The sequence below is a fragment of the Cervus elaphus genome, chromosome 2 (genome assembly GCF_910594005.1).
Source record: "Cervus elaphus chromosome 2, mCerEla1.1, whole genome shotgun sequence".
Classification (NCBI taxonomy): domain Eukaryota; kingdom Metazoa; phylum Chordata; class Mammalia; order Artiodactyla; family Cervidae; genus Cervus; species Cervus elaphus.
Genome location: NC_057816.1, coordinates 20,769,818 through 20,789,524, shown reverse-complemented (window position 1 = coordinate 20,789,524; position 19,707 = coordinate 20,769,818). Strand labels below are relative to the sequence as shown.

The window sequence follows — 19,707 nt, the reverse complement described above, 5'->3', positions numbered from 1 at the left end:
GAGGCTGCCTCCTTCAGTGTCCAGTATCCACTCACCCTTCCTTCTGTACAGACACCCCCACCTACGGTCAGAGGGAAAAGGCCTTCATCTGGCTCCTCCTCCAGCAGCTACTTCCTCCAGGACTACAAATGCTGCACTTGTTAGGAAGGCAGGAATGAAACCTCTGTGGCTCAGATGGTAAAGAATCCACCTGCAATGCAGGAGACATAAGAGACAAGGGTTTGATCCCTAGGTTGGGAAGATCCACTGGAGGAAGTGGGATTTTCCTGGGAAATCCCACGGACAGAAGACTGCTGGGCTACAGTCTATTTCAGTTCAGTTCAGTCGCTCAGTCATGTCCGACTCCCTGCGACCCCATGGACTGTAGCACGCCAGGCCTCCCTGTCCATCACAAACTCCTGGAGTTTACTCAAACTCATGCCCATCGAGTCGGTGATGCCATCCAACCATCTCATCCTCTGTCATCCCCTTCTCCTCCCACCTTCAGGCTTTCCCAGCATCAGGGTCTTTTCCAATGAATCAGTTCTTTGAATCAGGTGGCCAAAGTATTGGAGCTTCAGCTTCAGCATCAGTCCTTCCAATGAATATTCAGGACTGATTTCCTTTAGGATTGACTGCTTTGATCTCCTTGCAGTCCAAGGCACTCTCAAGAGTCTTCTCTCCCTTGGCCCTATTCAACCACCTCCACCCTCCAGCATTTGAGGTGCACAGCAGTAGGAGGGTTTCCCACACAGACGAGCCAAGGAACCCTGTTCAGGAAGATACTGACATTCCCTCCAGGGGGAAACAAGCTCAGAAAATGTCACTCCCTATATCCCCCGCGGCTGCTTCACACGACCATCAACATCCCAAAGCGATGTCCCTTCACTCTGTTTAACCCAGGACTCGCCACCGTTTGCCCATCTCACTTGGCCTGGCTTTAGTGCCTGCAGGGCAGCGCCTGACCAGTGCGCTTGGACTTGAACGTGAACTTCAGGGGAGCTGGCCAGGCCTGGCCGCCCCAGGGGCTTGCCTGCCTCTCCGCTGTTACCACCGAACCGACTGTGCCTGGACCTTGGAAAAGTCTGGCATCATTTCCCTCACTTGCCTGAAAAGAAAAAAAGGTATAAACGCTTCCCTGGCAGGGTGTTGGGGCTTCCCTGATGGCTCAGTTGGTAAAGAACACGCCTGCAATGCAGGAGACCCCGATTCCATTCCTGGGTCGGGAAGATCCGCTGGAGAAGGGATAGGCTACCCACCCCAGTATTCTTGGGCTTCCCTTGTGCTCAGCTGGTACGGTGTTGAGAGGACTCAAAAGTGAATCAAAGGTACTTTCCTTGTCTGACAGAGAACAGCCCCGAGGCTGCAAGTTCCGCTGCTGGTTTCGGGGAATCGGAAGGAAAGAGTTCGCCAAGCTTCCGCCGGCTCAGTGGCTGCGCGGATGCCCGCGAGCCTCCCCGCGGGCCCGAGGACGCGGCCGCGGAGGACGTGGCCCGGCTCCCGGCGCGGGAGCGGCGGGCGGAGGAGGGGCCGCGGGGCCTGGCGCCTCCGCGCTTCCGGGGCAGCGGGCGGCCGAAGGCACTTCCCCCGGACGGGCGGGCGGCCCCGCGCCGGAGTCCGCGCTCGGCACCGGTGGCATCGAGGCGGCGCCCGGCGCACCCGGGCGCAGGTGAGCGCTCAGGCCCCGCGGGCCGGGGTGGGCGGGGAGAGCAGGGGGCGGGGCCGGCAGGACCCCCGCGGGCAGTGGAAACCCCTCCAGGCCCGCGTCCGACCCCGGTGGCGGCCGATGCCCGGTCCCCGCTCCCGGACTTGCCCGTCCCCTCCCTGGGGCACCTCTGCCGGGTTCGCCGTCATTCCCTCTCCGCCCCTTCAGCTGGCCGCCCGTAGCACCCACAAGGCTGAAACGGGGTGAAAAGGCCCTCGGAGGGCGCTGTCACCTTCTCTGTCGCCAAGAAGCTTGTGCAGAGTCCTTGGTCCTGGGCAGCCGGGCTCGCTCAGGTGGCTTCCGTTTTGAACCGTAGATTCTTTTCCCTCCAGTCTCCTCGCCTCTTTTCTCTGCTCGCAGCCTCTCTCTCCTCTGATGGCCTTTGTGACAGTGTCTCCACAAGAGCAGGGCTTTACTTAAGGGTAAAGGGTCTATGAGGGGGGATCCCTTCCACAGTCATTTCGTGAACCTAGGCCATGGGCTGGGCATCGCTTGGCAGTACTGAGCGAGACAGAGTCAGCCCCCTGTCCTCCTCCTGGAGACACTAGGAAACACACACACCCAGCCAAGTGCAGCTAAGAGAGGGGAGGATGGGGCACACACTCATTGAGCTGACCCAGGGGCAACGGAGAGTCAGAAATGACCCACCATCAGAGGAAGTCACGGCCTAGTTAATTTTAAAACCTTTTGTAAAAATTGAAGTACAACCTACATACAGAAAAGTGCCCAGATCTTAAGTGTACAGCGTACCCAGTGTCACTGCAGGATAAATAAAACATCACTCACACTCCAGATGCCCTTTTGGGGGAGGTGTCTTCCAGTCACTTTCACCCAAGGGTGACTGCTACCCTGGCTTTAACATCATAAATAATTTTATTTGGTTTTGAACTTTGGAAACTTGGGGTCATACTTCTGTACTTTTGTGTGTGGTGTTTTGTACTCAATATGTTGATTAACTCTTGTTGCATTTAGCAGTGGGGCTTCCTGGGTAGCTTAGCAGTGAAGAATCTGCCTGCAATGCAGGAAACGCGGGTTCGATCCCTGGGTCAGGAAGATCCCCTGGAGGAGGGCATGGCAACCCACTCTAGTATTCTTGGCTGGGAAATGCCATGGACAGAGGAGACTGGCAGGCTACAGTCCATGGGGTCGCAGAGTCAGATATGACTGAAGCGACTTAGTGCACATGCGTGCATTTATTGGTAGTTCATTTATTCTCATTGATGTGTAATTTTGCACTGTATGGATAGACACCAGTTTATTTCTACATTCTACTGGATACATAAATTGATGGATACGGACTGTTTCCAGCGTGGGGTTGTTATGAATAGTGCCGCTGAGGCCTTCTAATGGTTGTCTTTTGGTGAGCATATGTAAGCGCTTCTGCTGAGTATATTCCTAGAAGTGGAATATAGGCCAAACAGGTTTTCAAAGTCCCTGAACCAATTTACAGTCCTACAGGCGGTGTATGAGTCCCCGTTTCTTCACGTGCTTACCAGTACTTGATACTGTCTGTCTTCTTCATTGTAGCCATCCTGCTGAGTGAGGGGAAAGTCAGTTGCACTGAGGTTTAATTTGCATTTTTCTGATGACTGACGAACTGTGCATCTTTTCATGTCTGCTGGGCACTTGGATATCCTTTTGTGAAGCGTCTGTTCAGTTCTTCTGCCTGTCTTTCCAACAGGTTCTTTCTTTTTTCCTTACCAGTTTGTAAGAGTTCCTAAATATTATGGATATGAGACATATTGGATATGTAATATTTTCTGTCTCAGGAGATTGATTTTTCACTCTCCTGATGATGTCTTTTGAAGAACAGAAGTTCTTCAATTTAACGTTGTCCAATTTATCATTTTTTCCCTTATGGTTCTATTACTTAAGTTTTTTTCTTTTTTTTTTTTAATCGTTACCTACTGGGGACATAGGGAGTGTGCAAAATGGGTGAAGGTGGTCAAAAGGTATAAACTTCCAGTTATAAAATAAAGAAGTTCTGGGGATGTAGTGAACAGCATGGTGACTATAGTTAATAATACTATATTGTATATTTGAAAGTTGCTAAGGGAATAGTACTTAAAAGTTTTGAGGACAAGAAAAAAAAATTGTAAGTATATAGTAAAAGATGCTAACTAGACATGTTGTGATGATCATTTCTAAATATATACATAAATTGAATCATTATGTTGTTCACCTAAACTAGTACAATGTTAGATGTCAATTATATCTCAATTTTTAAAAATCGGGAAAATAATCACAGTCAGGAAGATAATCGCCTATATTTTCTTCTAAAAGCTTTGTTGGGATTCTCATGTATATCTACTATCCATTTGAAATTACTTTTTTAGTATGTTCGGGTATGTGGGTCAAGATTCATTTGGTCCTACAATGCGGTCTAAATCGACCCAGACCACCTTTCCCACTGCACTGAAGTGTCAGCTTTGTTATAAACCAGGAGACTGTATAGATGTGGGTCTGTTTCTGAACACCCTATTCTTCCATTAGTCTGTCCTTGTACGTGAATATCATTGTGCCTTAATTCAGTTCAGTCACTCAGTCGTGTCCGACTCTTTGTGACCCCATGAATTGCAGCACGCCAGGCCTCCCTGTCCATCACCAACTCCTGGAGTTTACTCAAACTCATGCCTATTGAGTCGGTGATGCCATCCAGACATCTTATCCTCTGTCGTCCCCTTCTCCTCCTGCCCCCAATCCCTCCCAGCATCAGGGTCTTTTCCAATAAGTCAACTCTTCGCATGAGGTGGCCAAACTACTGGCCAGTCAGCTTCAGCATCAGTCCTTCCAAGGAACACCCAGGACTGATCTCCTTTAGGATGGACTGGTTGATCTCCTTGCAGTCCAAGGGACTCTCAAGAGTCTCCTCCAACACCACAGTTCAAAAGCATCAATTTCTCGGTGCTCAGCTTTCTTCACAGTCCAACTCTCACATCCATACATGACCACTGGAAAAACCATAGCCTTAATTACTGTTGTTTTATACTGTCTTTATTATGCTGGTAGTGGAAGTCCTCTCGAAGTTTATCTTTAAAAATTTTAGGTTTTTTTTTTTAATATCTGACCTCCCCACCCCCAAGCCTTTTTCAAAAATATATAAAAAGCAATCATTTTGAAAGCTCAAAAGGAAACTAATGTATAAAGGCATAATTTATAAAATGTATCCATCGTTAAATTCATTGCTACCACAATCTATATTACATTCAATGCCTGTATATTTACATGAGACCTACGGAAAAGCATATAAAAAGTAAGTTCACACCATTTTAGTTTAAAATGACCTTTAGTACATACAGGATATAGTTTTAAAACAAAGGGAGTTTTTTAAAACATAGGAACTGTTTTCCAAAGACCAGTTTGCTACATTTGACAAAATATAGCAACACATTAAAATACTTCCCATTCATGTTTAGTCAGTAAGCTATATTCCTATGTGACTGAAATACAGCTAAGATTTTAGATTTTAACAACCAAAGTCACCATGCTTTTGATTTATAATTCAGGGAGTTCCCTGGTACATGGACTAGTGGTTAGGATTCATCGCTGTCACTGCTATGGCCCAGATTCCATCCCTGGTCTGGGAACTGAGATCTCACAGGCTGTACAGTCAAAATATAAAAAAATAAAATAGTGGGTGCTTCTACACACACACGCACACACACACACACATGAAAATTTTGACTTGCTATTTATTTATTTTTGGCTATGCTGGGTCTTCATTGCTGTGCAGGCCTTCTCTAGTTGTGACAAGCAAGGGCTCCTCTCTAGTTGCAGTGCGTGGGCTTCTCATTGCCGTAGCTTCTCCCCTTATGGAGTATGGGCTCTAGGTGCTTCGGCTTCAGTAGTTGTGGCATGTGGGCTTGGTAGTTGTAGCTCTGGGGCTCTAGGGCACAGGCTCAGTAGTTGTGGCGAATAGGCTTAGCTGCTCCTTGGCTTGTGGTATCTTCCCAGACCAGGGGTTGAACCCGTGTCTCCTGCATTGGCAGGCAGATTCTTTACCACTGAGCCACCAGGGAAGCCCTTGACATGTTTGGTGGTGGTTTAGTCGCTAAGTTGTGTCCAACTCTTGTGACCCCCACAGACTGTAGCCCACCAGGCTCCTCTGTCCATGGGATTTTCTAGGCAAGAATACTGGAGTGGGTTGCCATTTCCTTCTCCAGGGCATCTTCCCAACCCAAGAATCAAACCCCGGTCTCCTGCACTGCAGGCAGATTCTTTACCGACTGAGCTATGTTTAAAAGTCTTCAAAATTTACAAAATGTAGTGCTGAGAGCATTTTTACTTTGTTATATATTCAGCAAGAAGATTTAGCTTAATATAAATTATAAGACTTCAGTTAATTACCCAGAGTTCTATGACTATTTTCTGCCTGCTAGAGTCCCATCTTAAATTTGACTTTATAGCAAAATCAGTGGTTTGAAATTTATTTCACAAAATCAATCCCAAGAGTTGCTGGGCACTTTTCAATTATTCCACTGCTTATATACATCGAGACAAGTGGTTCCTTGTGTCAGAATTACCTGTAGAGCTCTTAAGAAATACAGATTTTCGGGCCCCACTTTATTGAATAAGAATTTCCAGAGGTAGCTATTTTTTAATTAATCAATTATTTCTTATTTTTGGCTGCGCTGGGTCTTCATTTGTGCATGCAGGCTTTCTCTAGTTGCGGCGTCTGGGGACTACTCTCCAATTGCGGTGTGTGGGCTTCTCTTTTCTGTGGCTTCTCTTGTTGCCAAACACCAGCTTTAGGGTGCACAGCCTTCAGTGTTGGGGCATATGGACTCAGCTGCCCCGAAGCATGTGAGATCTTCCTGGAGAGGAAATTGAACCCATGTCCCCCCTGCATTGGCAGGCAGATTCTTAATCACCGGACCGCCGGAGAAGTCCAGTAGCTATATATTTTTTTGTTTTCTCCGTGATAATGATATGCACCTTCATTTGGGAACCATTGGTGCAGCCCACTAGACCAGTCTTTAGGTGCATCAGAATCCTGGAGTATTTGTTTGTTGTTGTTGTTAGTATTTTTCGGTGTGTGTGTTTTGTTTTTTGGCTTTTTTGTGTGTGATTTTGTTTTTTTTGCTTGGTTGGTTTTGTTTGTTTTGCCGCAATATGCGGCTTGCGGGATCTTAGTTCTCCAACCAGGAATTGAAACCAAGGTCCAAGCCTTGAGAGCACCGAGTCCCAACCACTGGACCGCCAGGAATTCCTTTTTGAAAACCGGCTTCCCAAGTCTTCCTCCCAGAGAGGTGATTCAGTGGATTTGGGGTGGGGCATAGGAACTGGCATTTTTAAACTCTTCATTGTCATTGGGCCCTGTGTTCGCTTCCTGTGATGCATGATGAATTACTACAAATTACTACAAATTTGAGGTAACAAATTTGTTACCTCAGAGTTTCTGTGGGTCAAGGGCCGGGGAAAGGCTTGGCTGAGTCTTCTGCTGGGGTCTTACCCGGCCGCGGTCCAGGTGTTAGCTAGGGCTGTGGTGCCATCAGAGACGCAAATGGGAAAAGAATCACTAATAAGTCCCCTCAGGTTATTTGTTGGCAGAATTCATCTCCTTGAAGTTGTAGGACTGAGGTCAGTTTCTTGCTGGCCGTTAGCAGGACACCACTCTGGGCTTCTCACGGCTGCCCGAGGTTCCTTGACACCTGACTCTCTCATGACATAGGAAATTCTTCCAAGTTAGCAAAGGAGTCTCTTTCCAGTTTGCTAAGATGGACTTTTACACCCACTCCCATGCATACACATACATCTGTTTTAATACACAATACCCATATATTGTGTATTATCTATTCATCAATAGGTATTCATTATACCTATTGATACATACATATAGTATGTATATTTGCTATATAAGATGTATATATAAATATTTAGATATTTATATTATATTGTATGTGAATAATATTTATATAAATACACAAATAATATATGTTTATATTATGTATAATTTATATAAATTTATAAATATTTATATATACATGTATAGCAAATATACATACTGTATGTATGTATCAATAGGTATAAACATATATACACACATGATTATGTTACTGTGTATATGATATGTATATGTGTATATACATTTATAAACATGTGCACACACACAAACACACCATACAAATAGTAACATAGTATGTGAGTGACATACCACACCTTCACCATACCCTGTTGTAAGAAGTTACGTGTCCTGTCCATGCTTACAGTTGTGAACATTGGGGCCACTGTAGTGTCCATAACTGTATTGTGCCTATCAAGGTATTAACAGTTAATTTCAGCACTTTAAAAAAAACACTTATTTTGACTGCACCAGGTCTTAAGTTGCAGCATGCGGGATCTTTAGCTGTAGCATTCAACAAACTTTTATGTGGGATCTAGTTCCCTGACCATGGATCAAACCTGGGCCCTTTTCATTGGCAGCGGGAAGTCTTAGCCACTGGACCACCAAGAAAGTCCCATAATTTCAGTACTTTAAGGGACATTGTCCTGTAAGTTCTAATGAATCCTGTCCTGACAAGTGTTTCAGCAAGTGTTTGAGCCTTTGAAACCAATGTTCTTAATTTTGAAGTCAAAGATCAAATGAAGTGTAGATGATACTATATCCATCAAAGAAGTGAAAAACTCCCTCAAACAGTTTAGACCTGTAAGCAGACCAGTTTTTAGCACTTAGAGTCAATGCTTTCTCTATTCAGTAGCCTCATATACAATCAAAGATTGTGTATTACTTTCCCATTGCTTCTGTAACAAAGTACCACAAATTTAGTGGATTCATACTGAACACATTTATTATCTTATAGATGCTATGCATCCCTTCTGGAGTTTCTAGGGAGGATTCCAGGTCTTTGCCTTTTCTGACTTCTGGAGGGTGCCGCATTCCTACTGATAGCCCCATGTTGGCAGAGTTCATCTCCTTGAAGAGGAGCCCCACATTACCCCGACCTCTGCTTCTGCTGTCCCATCTCCTCTCACTCTGACCCTTCTAACTCTCCTAAGACCTTTGTGATTACATTGGCCCACCTAGATAATCCAAGCTAATCTTCCTATCTCCAGACCCTTAATCACATCTGCAAAATCTGCTTCTTCCAAGTAAGGTAGCTTATTTTCACCCAGGATTAGGATGTGGACATCTTTGGGGGACCACTGTGCTGTCTTCCACAGATAATATTTCCTGTTTAACAGAAATGGAATTTGAATTAGGTTAGATACATAACCATATATCTTCATAGGTTTCAGTACATTCCCTATACAATAGATACTGGAGACCAGTTAGATATTGAATAATACTTAATACACTTTGGGTTTTATTCAGTGAAGCTTTATAGTATTTACCTCACATACTAAGTTCCTTCTTTTTTTTTTTTTTTTTTAAGTTCCTTCTTATAATATTGAAAAAGTATTCTAAAAACACTGACAGTAACATGCCACTGGTTTTTTTGTTTTTGGTTTTGTTTTGAAGAAGCTCTTTTCTAATTTTCTATCAAGTTTTTGTAATTATCTACAAAGTAGGTATTTAGGTCTACATCCTTCTACTTGATGAACTGTTTAAAGGAACAGGGAAAGTGACTACAGAACAAATCACAGAATAGACAAAGCGAGTGATGAGAACTTCCAGTTGGAGATTTGCGTTCATTAGCTTCTTGTCTGCCTGACAAGTATGTCTCCTACATCTAATACACGACTATTACTAAAGCTTGTCAAGATTAAAGCCTATCTGCGTGTGATCGCTTCACAACCTCAGCTGCACAAGAACTGAAAAGAAACAAGGAAAATGCAGTAGGGTTTTAGATTCTAGGAAACAGTGTACACAGTTAATGGAACTGATCTTCATTCTTGCTCAATTTTCCTTTGTCAAAGATGCTATTTCCTGTGTTTGAACTTTTCCGTAACGTCAGTCACTAGGGCTTATACCAGTCCACTTCCAGTGGCTATTGGGCATTTGGATTTCTTCTTAAACAAACAATGAAAAAACACAGCTACCAAAAATCAGCCTGCAGTGTCAAAAGGGTAAGTCATTTGATACACTGAGAAACTGAACCTTAAATCTACATTGGTTAAGTAGACTAAAGTTTTATGTTAATTTTGAACTTTTAAGCTGTCATAAAAATATCAAATCAGTCTCCAGTTTGTGTGTCAAAGCCAAATAATGAATTTTCAAATTAAAACACAATTGAAAAAACGTTTAAGATAAAAAGTAAGTAGCATTGTGTCTACTACTGCGGGGGCTGGGGGTGGGGGGGTGGGCAGCGAGGGGAAGGACATCTTGAATGGTTGAAATGAAGATGTCAAGAGATAGCAACTGCTAGACTTCCTTGGTGGTCCAGTGGTTAAGACTCCGTGCTCCCAATGTAGGGGGCCTGGGTTCGATCCCTGGTCAGGGAACAAGACCTGGCACAGCCAAATTAAAGCAAAAAAAAAAAAACAACTCCTCCCAAATCTAACAGTGGTTACTAGGCACTGCCTCAGCCTCTCCACTTAGGGGGTCTGAAATATTAGGTAGGAAAAGAAACACACATCTTTGCTAATGTTCCCATTTTCGTGTCCCTTTGACTGGCTTAGCAGCTGTCTGCTTTGCTCTTTCAAACATGCCTCTTCCCAAGCCCATCCCAACTCCTTCTGCCCCCGAACACCTGCCCCACCCTCTGCTGCTGTAGTTCAACTTCTCCTTTTTTTGAACTTTTATATGTTTTCATGAATCATCAGTACCTCTTGTCTTCTCTCCATTGGCTTGGCAGAAGGGTGATCAGCATTTAGCTGAATGAAGCATGTTTGTCCAACACTGAAAGACTTTCTTCAGCTTTCGAAAACTCTTTATCTCAGTGTGTTTATTCAGACGTGTCCTTTCTCTCTGGCTTCCGGGGGCGGTGGGCAGGGAGGGGACGGGCAGGGTTGTCTTGACCTCTGCAGATCCATCACATAGTGACAGAGCAGCCCTTGCTCTAGTGCCAAGTTCTCTGCCCACCCTTCACCTCCAGAAGCCACTAGATCTCAGCGACTCTGTCTCAGATCAGGGTGGGCTCTGCTCCACACAGTATGCTCCCAGAAACCTCAGCAAAACGAGTCTCCGCCGTCAGGGACATTAGGTCATTGTGGTGCGAAGGGAACACAGTGAGTTGCCATCTGCGGTAGTCTTGGTCCTCTGCATTTCCATATAAATGTTGATGCCTTTTGACAATCCCTTCCCTCCACCTCCAAAAAGCAAACCAAAAACCTTCTGGAATTTGGAAGAACATTGAATATATCCCTCCAGTGTCTGGCTTGTTTTAATTTTTAAAATATTTATTTGCTGCATTGGGTCTTAGTTGCATCATACAGGGTCTTTCACTGTGGCGTGTGGACTCTCTAATTGCGGCTCTTGGGCTTATTAAGTCTGTGGCATGTGGAATCTAAGTTCTTCCTCCAGGGATTGAACCCAGGTCCCCGGCATTGCAAGGTGGATTCTTAACCACTGGACCACCAGGGAAGTCCCTGGATTATTTTATTTTTTCATATGTATTTATTATTTTCTCTATTTGTGAAGAGCAGGTGCTGAGGCTTCTCACATCGGAGGCTTCTCTTGTTGTGGAGCACTGGCAGGCTCTAGAGTGTGCAGCTTTAGTGGTTGCAATTTGCGGGTTCTAGAACACAAGCTCAACAGCTGTGGCAAATGGGCTTAATTACCCCAGGCATATGGAATCTTCCTGGACCAGGGATCGAACCCGTGTCTCCTGCATTGGCAGGCAGATTCTTTACCACTGAGCTACCAGGGTAATTTTTTTCTGAGCATTCTATGCCATGCACTTTACGTAAATAATCTTGTGTGGTCTTCACAATAATGCTGAGCAGGTTGTAGTATTATTCCCATTTCACAGATGGAAAAACTAAAGTTTTGCAAGAGTAAGCAGTTTACCAGAGGCCACAGTTCATAAGAGATCTAGGAACTCTGCCTGCATAGTCTGTAAACTTAACCATTTTGTGCAGCTGAGGGAGAGAGGGAGGGAGAAAGAGTTGGATGGCTGGGGGGTGGATGGAAGGAGTTATTTGGGGAAAGGCAGGCTTGGAGGAAAAGTCCACCAAGGTTTCTTACATGTGCTGGCTCTCAAACTGCAAAATATCTGTTTACCTTGATACATAATTATTTGTTCAAATAGCAACGGACCTTCTTCTCTGATTTCAGCATTTACACAGGAAGTTCCTACAACGAGGTGCTTGCCAGTCGCCCTTCCCCAGATCCTGAATGCACCCCTGGCCAGGTGGCGCAGAGGACAGTCACTCTGCTGGTCATGCTGAGCTCATACTCTGTAAGTTTCATCATTACACAGATTGGGGTTTTGCTAGAAACAAGCCTTAATCCCAGTGGTGGCTGATCCTAATCCCATAAGGGACCCATTTAGAGACTGAGCCTCTGTCAGGCACCCAGAGAAGAATAACTCCCAGAGCCCATGCCCTGGGACTGGGAGTAAGTTAGATCCAGCTTTTGTGACCCTCTCTCTCTGTCTTTTGTAGGATGGCTGTTCCATGAGGTCAAGACTGGGGCCCCTCCCTTCTCCCACTTTACCAATGCCTGGTCTCATGGGGTTAGTTTGGAGCCCACCACGATGGCATCATCAACCTCCTCCCCGGCTCCTGGCTCCAGGTCCAAGAAGCCTCTGGGCAAGATGGCTGGTGAGTGGACACAGTCTCCTAATTCCAGGAGGCTGCCTGGCCCCCAAACACAGGCCCTGGAGAGATTCAAAGGAGGCTGATGGTGTGGGGGGAGTGGTCCTGTCTTGACCTCAGTGCCCAGGGCTCTGTGGGGAGTGAGGCGGTGTGCCTCTGGGAGCCTTCAATCATTTTGGCTCACTGGTCTCTCAGGTGTGCTCAGCTAATCTTCCCAGCCTGGAAACCACCGTGCTGAGTACTTGACTTGTCTCTTGTCCTCTAAATCGCTCAGAACCATTCAGAGGAAGGAGACAAGCAGAGCAGAGAGAGAGGACACCTCCGGAACACCAAACTTTCTATCCTGATCAAAAGCTAGAGAAGCTGAGTTGAAATCATTTGCAGTACTCAACAATATGCCAGATAAGGCATTATTTCCTCTAACCTTCAACAACAGCTGAAATGAACCCATTTTCCAGATAAGGAAGTGGAAACATAGACTGTCTTGTTTAAGGTCATCCAGAAAGCAAGCAGTCCACAATCAAATCTGTGCGGCCCTCCAAAGTGTGGTTTGGAATCAATCAAGTGCTAAGGTCTTCAGGAGCTCTGGACAGTGACCTCCTTCCACATTCCCATTTTACCCATTTGGCAGGAAGCTAGGATTTCTCAGGGCTTCCCAAGTGGTGCTCGTGGTAAAGAACCTGCCTGCCAATGCAGGAGACATAAGAGATGTGGGTTCAATCCCTGGGTTGGGAAGATTCCCCTGGAGGAGGATATGGCCACCTACTCCAGTATTCTTGTCTGGAGAATCCCATGGAAAGAGGAGCTAGTGGGCTACAGTCCACAGGGTCGTGGAGTCGGACATGATTGAGGAGACTTAGCATTCACGTACGTAGCACGTAGGATTTCTCATCGCCAAACAGGTGCCAATCCCTGCCTCTCTTTTGCTCCCCGTGATCTAAATCCACCTCCCCTCAGTGCTAAAAATGGGTTTGGGGACTAACTGACATTTACCAGCTTAACATAATTCTGCGTACAGGCTCACAGATGGTTGATTAGTCATCTTTTGGGAAGTTCTGGTTAGGCTGGGGGTATCAGAAACAAAAGGGCGTGGAGCAGGCGAATCTGTCTTTCCTAATCATGCTGGTAAACAGCTAGAGTTGTTGTTGTTTTTTCTCATATTGTTGCTATACCAAAGATTTTTTTTTTAATTTTTGAGGTATAATTGACATACGCTATTCCATTAGTTTCAGATGTACAACATAATGATCCAGCATTTGTATATATTGTGAGATAATCATCGCACTAAGTCTAGTTAACATCCATCACCTTACAGTTCCTTCTTGTGATGAGAACTTCTATGATCTACTCTTAGTAACTTTCGAATATGCAATACAGTAGGACAAGCTGGTATCACATCTCTGCTGACTTATAAAACTGCCAGGCTTCTTTATTTATTTTGGCTGCTCAAGGTCTTTGTTGCTGTGCGTGGGCTTTCTCTAGTTGCAGTGCACGGGCTCCTCATTGTGGTGACTTCCCTTGTTGAGGAGCTTGGGCTCTAGGGCATGTGGGCACCAGTAATTTCTGCTCATGGGCTCTAGAGTGAGGGCTGGAGCTTAGTTGCCCGGAGGCATGTGGAATCTTCCTGGACCAGGGATGAAACCCATGTCCCCTGCATTGGCAGGTGGATTCTCAACCATTGGGCCACCCGGGAAGTGCAAACAACCAGCTTTTACGTATTCCCCAAACCTTTAAAGATAAGGGGAAGTTTGGGGCAAGTCCCAAGAGATGGACACAGTACACAGAATAGCTGGTGTGAGAAGGTGGGCAGGGGAGACGGACTGGGGTCCATCCCGAGGTGACTCTTCTCTGGTGGGGTCGGGAGGAAGCCCCTGCTGAGAACTCCAGGCCTAAGCAATGCCTCTCCCCCCTGCAGGCTGGTTCAGGCAGGCCCTGTCGAGGAAGCCCACGAAGAAGCCCGTCTCCCCAGAAAGCGCCCCCAGCGCCGTTTCACAGCCGAGCTCACCGCACAGCCCCCCATCCCTGGGCCGCAGCTCAGAGGTGTCTCCCGTCCCTACACCGTCGCGCGGGGGCGCCGGCGGCGGCGGCGGCGGCGGCGGCGGCGGCGGCGGCGGCGGCGGCGGCGGCGGCGGCGGCGGCGGCGGCGGCGGCCGCTGGAGCAAGGACTACGATGTGTGCGTGTGCCACAGCGAGGAGGACCTGGCGGCCGCCCAGGAGCTGGTTTCCTACCTGGAGGGCGGCGCCGCCAGCCTGCGCTGCTTCTTGCAGCTCCGCGACGCCACCCCCGGCGGCGCCATCGTGTCCGAGCTCTGCCACGCGCTGAGCAGCAGCCACTGCCGCGTGCTGCTGATTACCCCGGGCTTCCTCCGGGACCCGTGGTGCAGGTACCAGATGCTGCAGGCGCTGAGCGAGGCCCCCGGGGCCGAGGGGCGCACCATCCCGCTGATGTCCGGCCTCAGCCGAGCCGCCTATCCCGCCGAGCTCCGATACATGTACTTCGTGGACGGCCGCGGTCCCGAACGCGGCTTCCGCCAAGTCAAGGAGGCTGTCATGCGGTGTAAGCTTTGGGGAAGGGCTTGCTCTCTCTACCTGGGCTTTTAGGAGACACCCAGTGTGGCCTAGTATGGGCTTCACTCTATTTTATCTTTTTAGGAAAATATTTGTCTGCCCAGCATCTTTTAGCTGGCGGGGATCTTCCTTGAAGCATTAAGGCTCTTTCAGTTGCCACCTGAGAACTCTTAGTTGCAGGGAGGCAGGATCTAGTTCTCTGACCAGCGATGTTCCCAGTTCCCCCTCCACCCCGCACTGGGAGCACTGAGTCTTAACCACTGGATCACCAGGAAGGTTCCTAGGCTTCACTTGATTGCACTTGGCAAATGCTGCGTTTTGGTTGTTTTATTTTTATTTTTTTACAAACAGAAGGTTTGTGGCAACCTTTCCTGGTCAGGTGATAATTAGCTTTTTTTTTTTTTTCTTTTTTGGCACTATGTATTTTTAAATTAGGGCTTCCCTGGTGGCTCAGTTGGTAAAGAATCTGCCTGCAATGCAGGAGACCCGGATTTAATCCCTGGGTGGGGAAGATCCCCTGGAGAAGGAAATGGCAACCCACTGCAGTCTTCTTGTCTGGAGAATTCCATGGACAGAGGAGCCTGGTGGACTATAGTCCACGGGGTCACAAAGAGTCGGATATGACTGAGCAGTTGTTCCTATTCCTATTTTTTAATTAAGGCATGTACATTTTTTTAATCAACTTTTTATTGAAGTATATTTGATTTACAATGTTATGTTAATTTCTGCTCTATAGCAAAGTGATTCAGTTATACATATATTTTTAATCTTTTCCATTATGGTTAATCATAGAATATTGAATATAGTTCTCTGTGAAGGGATGTACATTGTTTTAAAAACATCATGCTTTTGAACACTTAATAGACTACAGGAGAGTATAAACATAACTTTTACATGCACTAGGAAGCCAAAGAATTTGTGACTCACTTGACTGCAATATTCACTTTATTATGGTGGTCTGTAACTGAACCTGCCGTGTTTCTGAGGTCTGCGTGTAGTTCAGAATGCAGGCTCTGGAAAATACCATGTTACCTGGGTAAGTTACTTAACTGCTCTGTGCCTGGGTTTTCTCATTGGTTGAATGAGAATTATATTATATACCTAAATAAGTATGTACACTAAGTAGGTATTCAGGACATTGCCTGCCACATGTAAAGTACTCGTAACAGGCAAGGCCTAGCACATGTCAAGTCCTCAATAAATATTAGCCATTATCATCATTATTGGGACTTCCCAGGGGGCTCAGTGGGTAAAGAATTAGCCTGTAATGCAGGAGACACCAGTTGGATCCCCAGGTCAGAAAGATCCTCTGGAGGAGAAAATGGCAACCCATTCCAGTATTATTGCCTGGGAAATCCCATGGACAGAGGAGTCTGGTGGGCTACCATCCATGAGGTTGCAAAGAGTTGGACACGACTGAGCGACTGAACATACACACACATATACACATCATCATTACTAGTATTAATAGTATTAGATTTCTCTCATTGAGGTCAGGTTGGCAATGTCCACCAAGAGCTAAGAACATGCCAGGAGGGACCCTGGTTTAGTATTGGTTTAGTAAAGCCAACAGGTGCAAAATAATAGGGAAGAAGTGCCCATGATAAGCATATCCAGGGAGGGGCAATATATAACAGTGGGTTTGGAAGGTAAAATAGATTAAAAGGCAGCGGAGGCGGGGAGCTGTTGGGGGGAAACAGAGATGCTGGGATCTGAGGATGGTGACAAGCCCTGTGCCTCTTGGATCTCTTTCAGACCTGCAGACCCTTGGCTGATGCTCGATCCATCACCACTGCGCCCAGACAGTTGGAGAAAAGTGGGAAATGGGGTTAGAGGGCCCAGGCCCTGGGATTCCAGCAGACACAGAGTTGTAAGGAGTGAGTTTGCAGGACACTGTATGTGACCCAGGGATCAGACTGTCTGTGGCCTCCATATCCTTGGGCTCTCAGGAAGGACCCAGGGAAGTTGGGGAGCCCCTCCAGGAAGGCCTGGCGAGGCTGGGGACTCCCCCAGGAAGGCCTGGGGAGACTGGGGACTTCCCCAAGAAGGCCTGGGGAAACTGGGGATCCCCCAGGAAGGCCTGGAAGAGCCAGAAAGCGGAGGTGGGAGGAAGTGCTGATACCAAGATATGGCCCACGTGATGCCGCCTGCGTGACTGGACATGAAGCCTGGCAGGTCATATCTATGTCTCCATTCCCTGGAATCAGGCACTGGTGTTGAGGTGCATTCCTCTTGAAGAGGTGGCTCCCCTGAGTAAGGAGCTGGAATCCTGGACCACTTGCCTCAGCTGCATGGTTTTCCCAGGTGCCGGGGAAGCCCTGAGCAGGCGTCAGGACAAAGCAACAGGTATGCTGTCTTTCACACTCACACTCCTGCCGGGGTCTCCCTGTGATGTTGTTCACATCTACAAGGTATGTGGAAGATGCCCTCAGCACTGTTGTTTGTTTCCACTGCACGCCTGTCATTCAAGACCCACACCTAGAGACCATTCAGAAGAGATAGGAGAGAGCGGGGAGCAGGTGGGGCAAAGAGAAGGGAAACTCAGACCTTTTAGCTGGGATCAAAAGCCCTCTCACCGATCACTGACATGTGGGGGCTTCATCAGGGGTCTGGCCAGAACTCAGGCTTTCTCATGCAGAGAGCCCCTCACCTCTGCACTCAGAGGAATCAGTGTATTTCCTCTGGAGGATGGTATGTTTTCAATAAAACTTGTTGTTGAGCTGAAATGAACTTATTATTTCCCTGATGTATACTTTGTGTCTCTTCATCCACTCCCCCGCCCCCGCCACATCTCCTTTTACTGAAAAAAATACACACATATATATTTTTCTAAAAACTGAGAGATAATTGACATATATTAGTTTCAAGTGTACATGATGTGCTATCTGCATATATGAAAAAACCTTTAATTACAAATTATCTTATTACATATGAAAGGACTAAAGAATAATGTAGTACACTCACCTACTCTACACCCAGCTTATTTTTTTTTTATACAATACATTGTAATTTTTACTTTATATTTTTTTCCAGTTTAGGATTTTTATTTTTTTTTTCCATTTATTTTTATTAGTTGGAGGCTAATTACTTTACAATATTGTAGTGGTTTTTGTCATACATTGAATCAGCCATGGATTTACATTACACCCAGCTTAGAAGCAAACCCTCACAAGCCCCATGTTGCTCCCTATCTGTCCTTAATTATATTCTCCTTCCTTCTCCCACTAGAAGTAACCACTATCCTAAATTTTGAATGTTATCACTCTTAGCTTTTCTCTAGAAATTTATTACATATGTATGCATCCCTGACAGCATACTTTTACATGGTTTTGTATTGTAAATAAGTGGTGTTATGTTTACAGATTATGCAAATTCCTTCCTTGGGCCATATGTTTGTAAGATGTATCCACGATGATGTATGGAGCTCCAGTACATTCACTTTCATTCCATTATGTAAATATATCACTGTTTAGCTGCACATTCTTTTACAAATGGACACTAGGTTTCCAGTTTTTTGGTTTTTTTTTTTTTTTTGCTATTGAAAACAATAAGCCTGTGAGCATTTTTATTCTTGTATATGTTTTCCAGGGCAAGATCTTCGCAGAAGATATGAAATTTTCCTCCAAGTTGATTCTGCCAATTTCTATTCCTACCCTGTGTGTAGAAGAGTTGCCACTTTTTCATCTTCTTGCTAACAATTAGAATTATCAGATTTTTTTATTTGTATTTTTTGTTGCACTGCACAGCTGTTGGGATCTTACTTCCCTGACCAGGGATTGAACCCAGGCCCTGGCAGTGAAAGCGCTGAGTCCTAAACACTGGACTGCTAGGGAATTACTTAGAATGATCAGTTTTTTAGGGCTTCTCCAGTAGCTCAGAAGGTAAAGCATACGCCTGTAATGCAGGAGACCAGGGTTCAATCCCTGGGTTGGAAAGATCCCCCTGGAGAAGGCAATAGCAACCCACTCCAGTATTCTTGCCTGAAGAATTCCATGGACAGAGGAGCCTGGTGGGCTACAGTCCACGGAGTCACAAAGAGTCAGACACAACTGAGTGACTCACACATACACACACGTCAGTTTTTTAAGTGTGTGTTAATTTGGTGGGTGAATACTGGTATCCTATTGTCATAATATTCTTTCTTCTCTTTTGCCTTTATTATAAAAAATATACACTAAAAGGAAGGAGGCAGTTTGACAAATCCCTGTATACCTATATCACCCAGTTTCAACAATTACCAACTCAGAGATAAGCTTTTATCAACAATAACCCGACCCATAAGTCCCCTCCAGATCCTTTGAAGCAAAACCCAGGTGTTATTTTATTTCTAAATATTTAAGTATGTCTCTCTAAATTATTAGAAGTTTAAGAAAAAATATGACCACAATATAACAGTATCTTTTAAAGAAAGTTTTTATTTTTTAATGTAAACACTTTTATCTATTTGTAGTTTGTGCTCTTTGTGTCTTCTTTGGGAAATCTTGTGTACTCTTGTATTTTCTTATGGAAGTATTTTACATTTGGTTCTTTAATCCAACTGGATGTGCTGTTTGGGTTTGTTTTTTTGCTCTCGATTTGTAAGTCAGAGATCCATTTGCCCCCCATTTGAATTGCCGTTCTTTGCTGCCTAGTCCATCCTCCCCCACTGACTATGCTGTCACCGGTGTCATGTTTTGTCATATGTCATACGCCTAGGTTCTCCAGGCTTCTTCCTTCATCTGTTCACGTACCTGTCAGTGGCACCCTGGCTTACTGACTGTGATTGTTAGCAAACCTTGGTAATTTACAGTCCGCTCTTCCCACTTCTTTTATTCCTC

General features: G+C 45.7%; 1 protein-coding gene across 6 annotated transcripts; it reads left to right on the top strand.

Moving 5' to 3' along the window:
* The first annotated feature begins 72 nt into the window (after positions 1-72).
* Positions 73-17,716, top strand: LOC122674955 (TIR domain containing adaptor protein). 6 transcript variants are annotated; one of them, XM_043873542.1, is made up of 6 exons: positions 1,511-1,648; positions 11,841-11,964; positions 12,170-12,328; positions 14,238-14,397; positions 14,446-14,879; positions 16,646-17,716. In XM_043873542.1, the coding sequence occupies exons 3-6, from the start codon at positions 12,262-12,264 to the stop codon at positions 16,663-16,665; spliced, it is 681 nt and encodes a 226-aa protein (XP_043729477.1). In that variant the 5' UTR covers positions 1,511-1,648; positions 11,841-11,964; positions 12,170-12,261; the 3' UTR covers positions 16,666-17,716. The 6 variants fall into 6 exon arrangements, with proteins under 6 accessions (XP_043729478.1, XP_043729477.1, XP_043729476.1 ...); XM_043873541.1 differs by having other exon boundaries at positions 14,443-14,879; XM_043873540.1 differs by having other exon boundaries at positions 14,440-14,879.
* Positions 17,717-19,707: the final 1,991 nt, after the last annotated feature.

Excerpts from the sequence above, each read along its gene's own strand:
- LOC122674955 (XM_043873538.1), top strand. The coding sequence starts at position 12,262 with ATGGCATCATCAACCTCCTCCCCGGCTCCTGGCTCCAGGTCCAAGAAG. Across the intron at positions 12,329-14,237 it reads GCCTCTGGGCAAGATGGCTG|GCTGGTTCAGGCAGGCCCTG; the intron begins GTGAGTGGACAC and ends TCCCCCCTGCAG. Across the intron at positions 14,880-16,645 it reads CAAGGAGGCTGTCATGCGGT|ACCTGCAGACCCTTGGCTGA; the intron begins GTAAGCTTTGGG and ends GATCTCTTTCAG.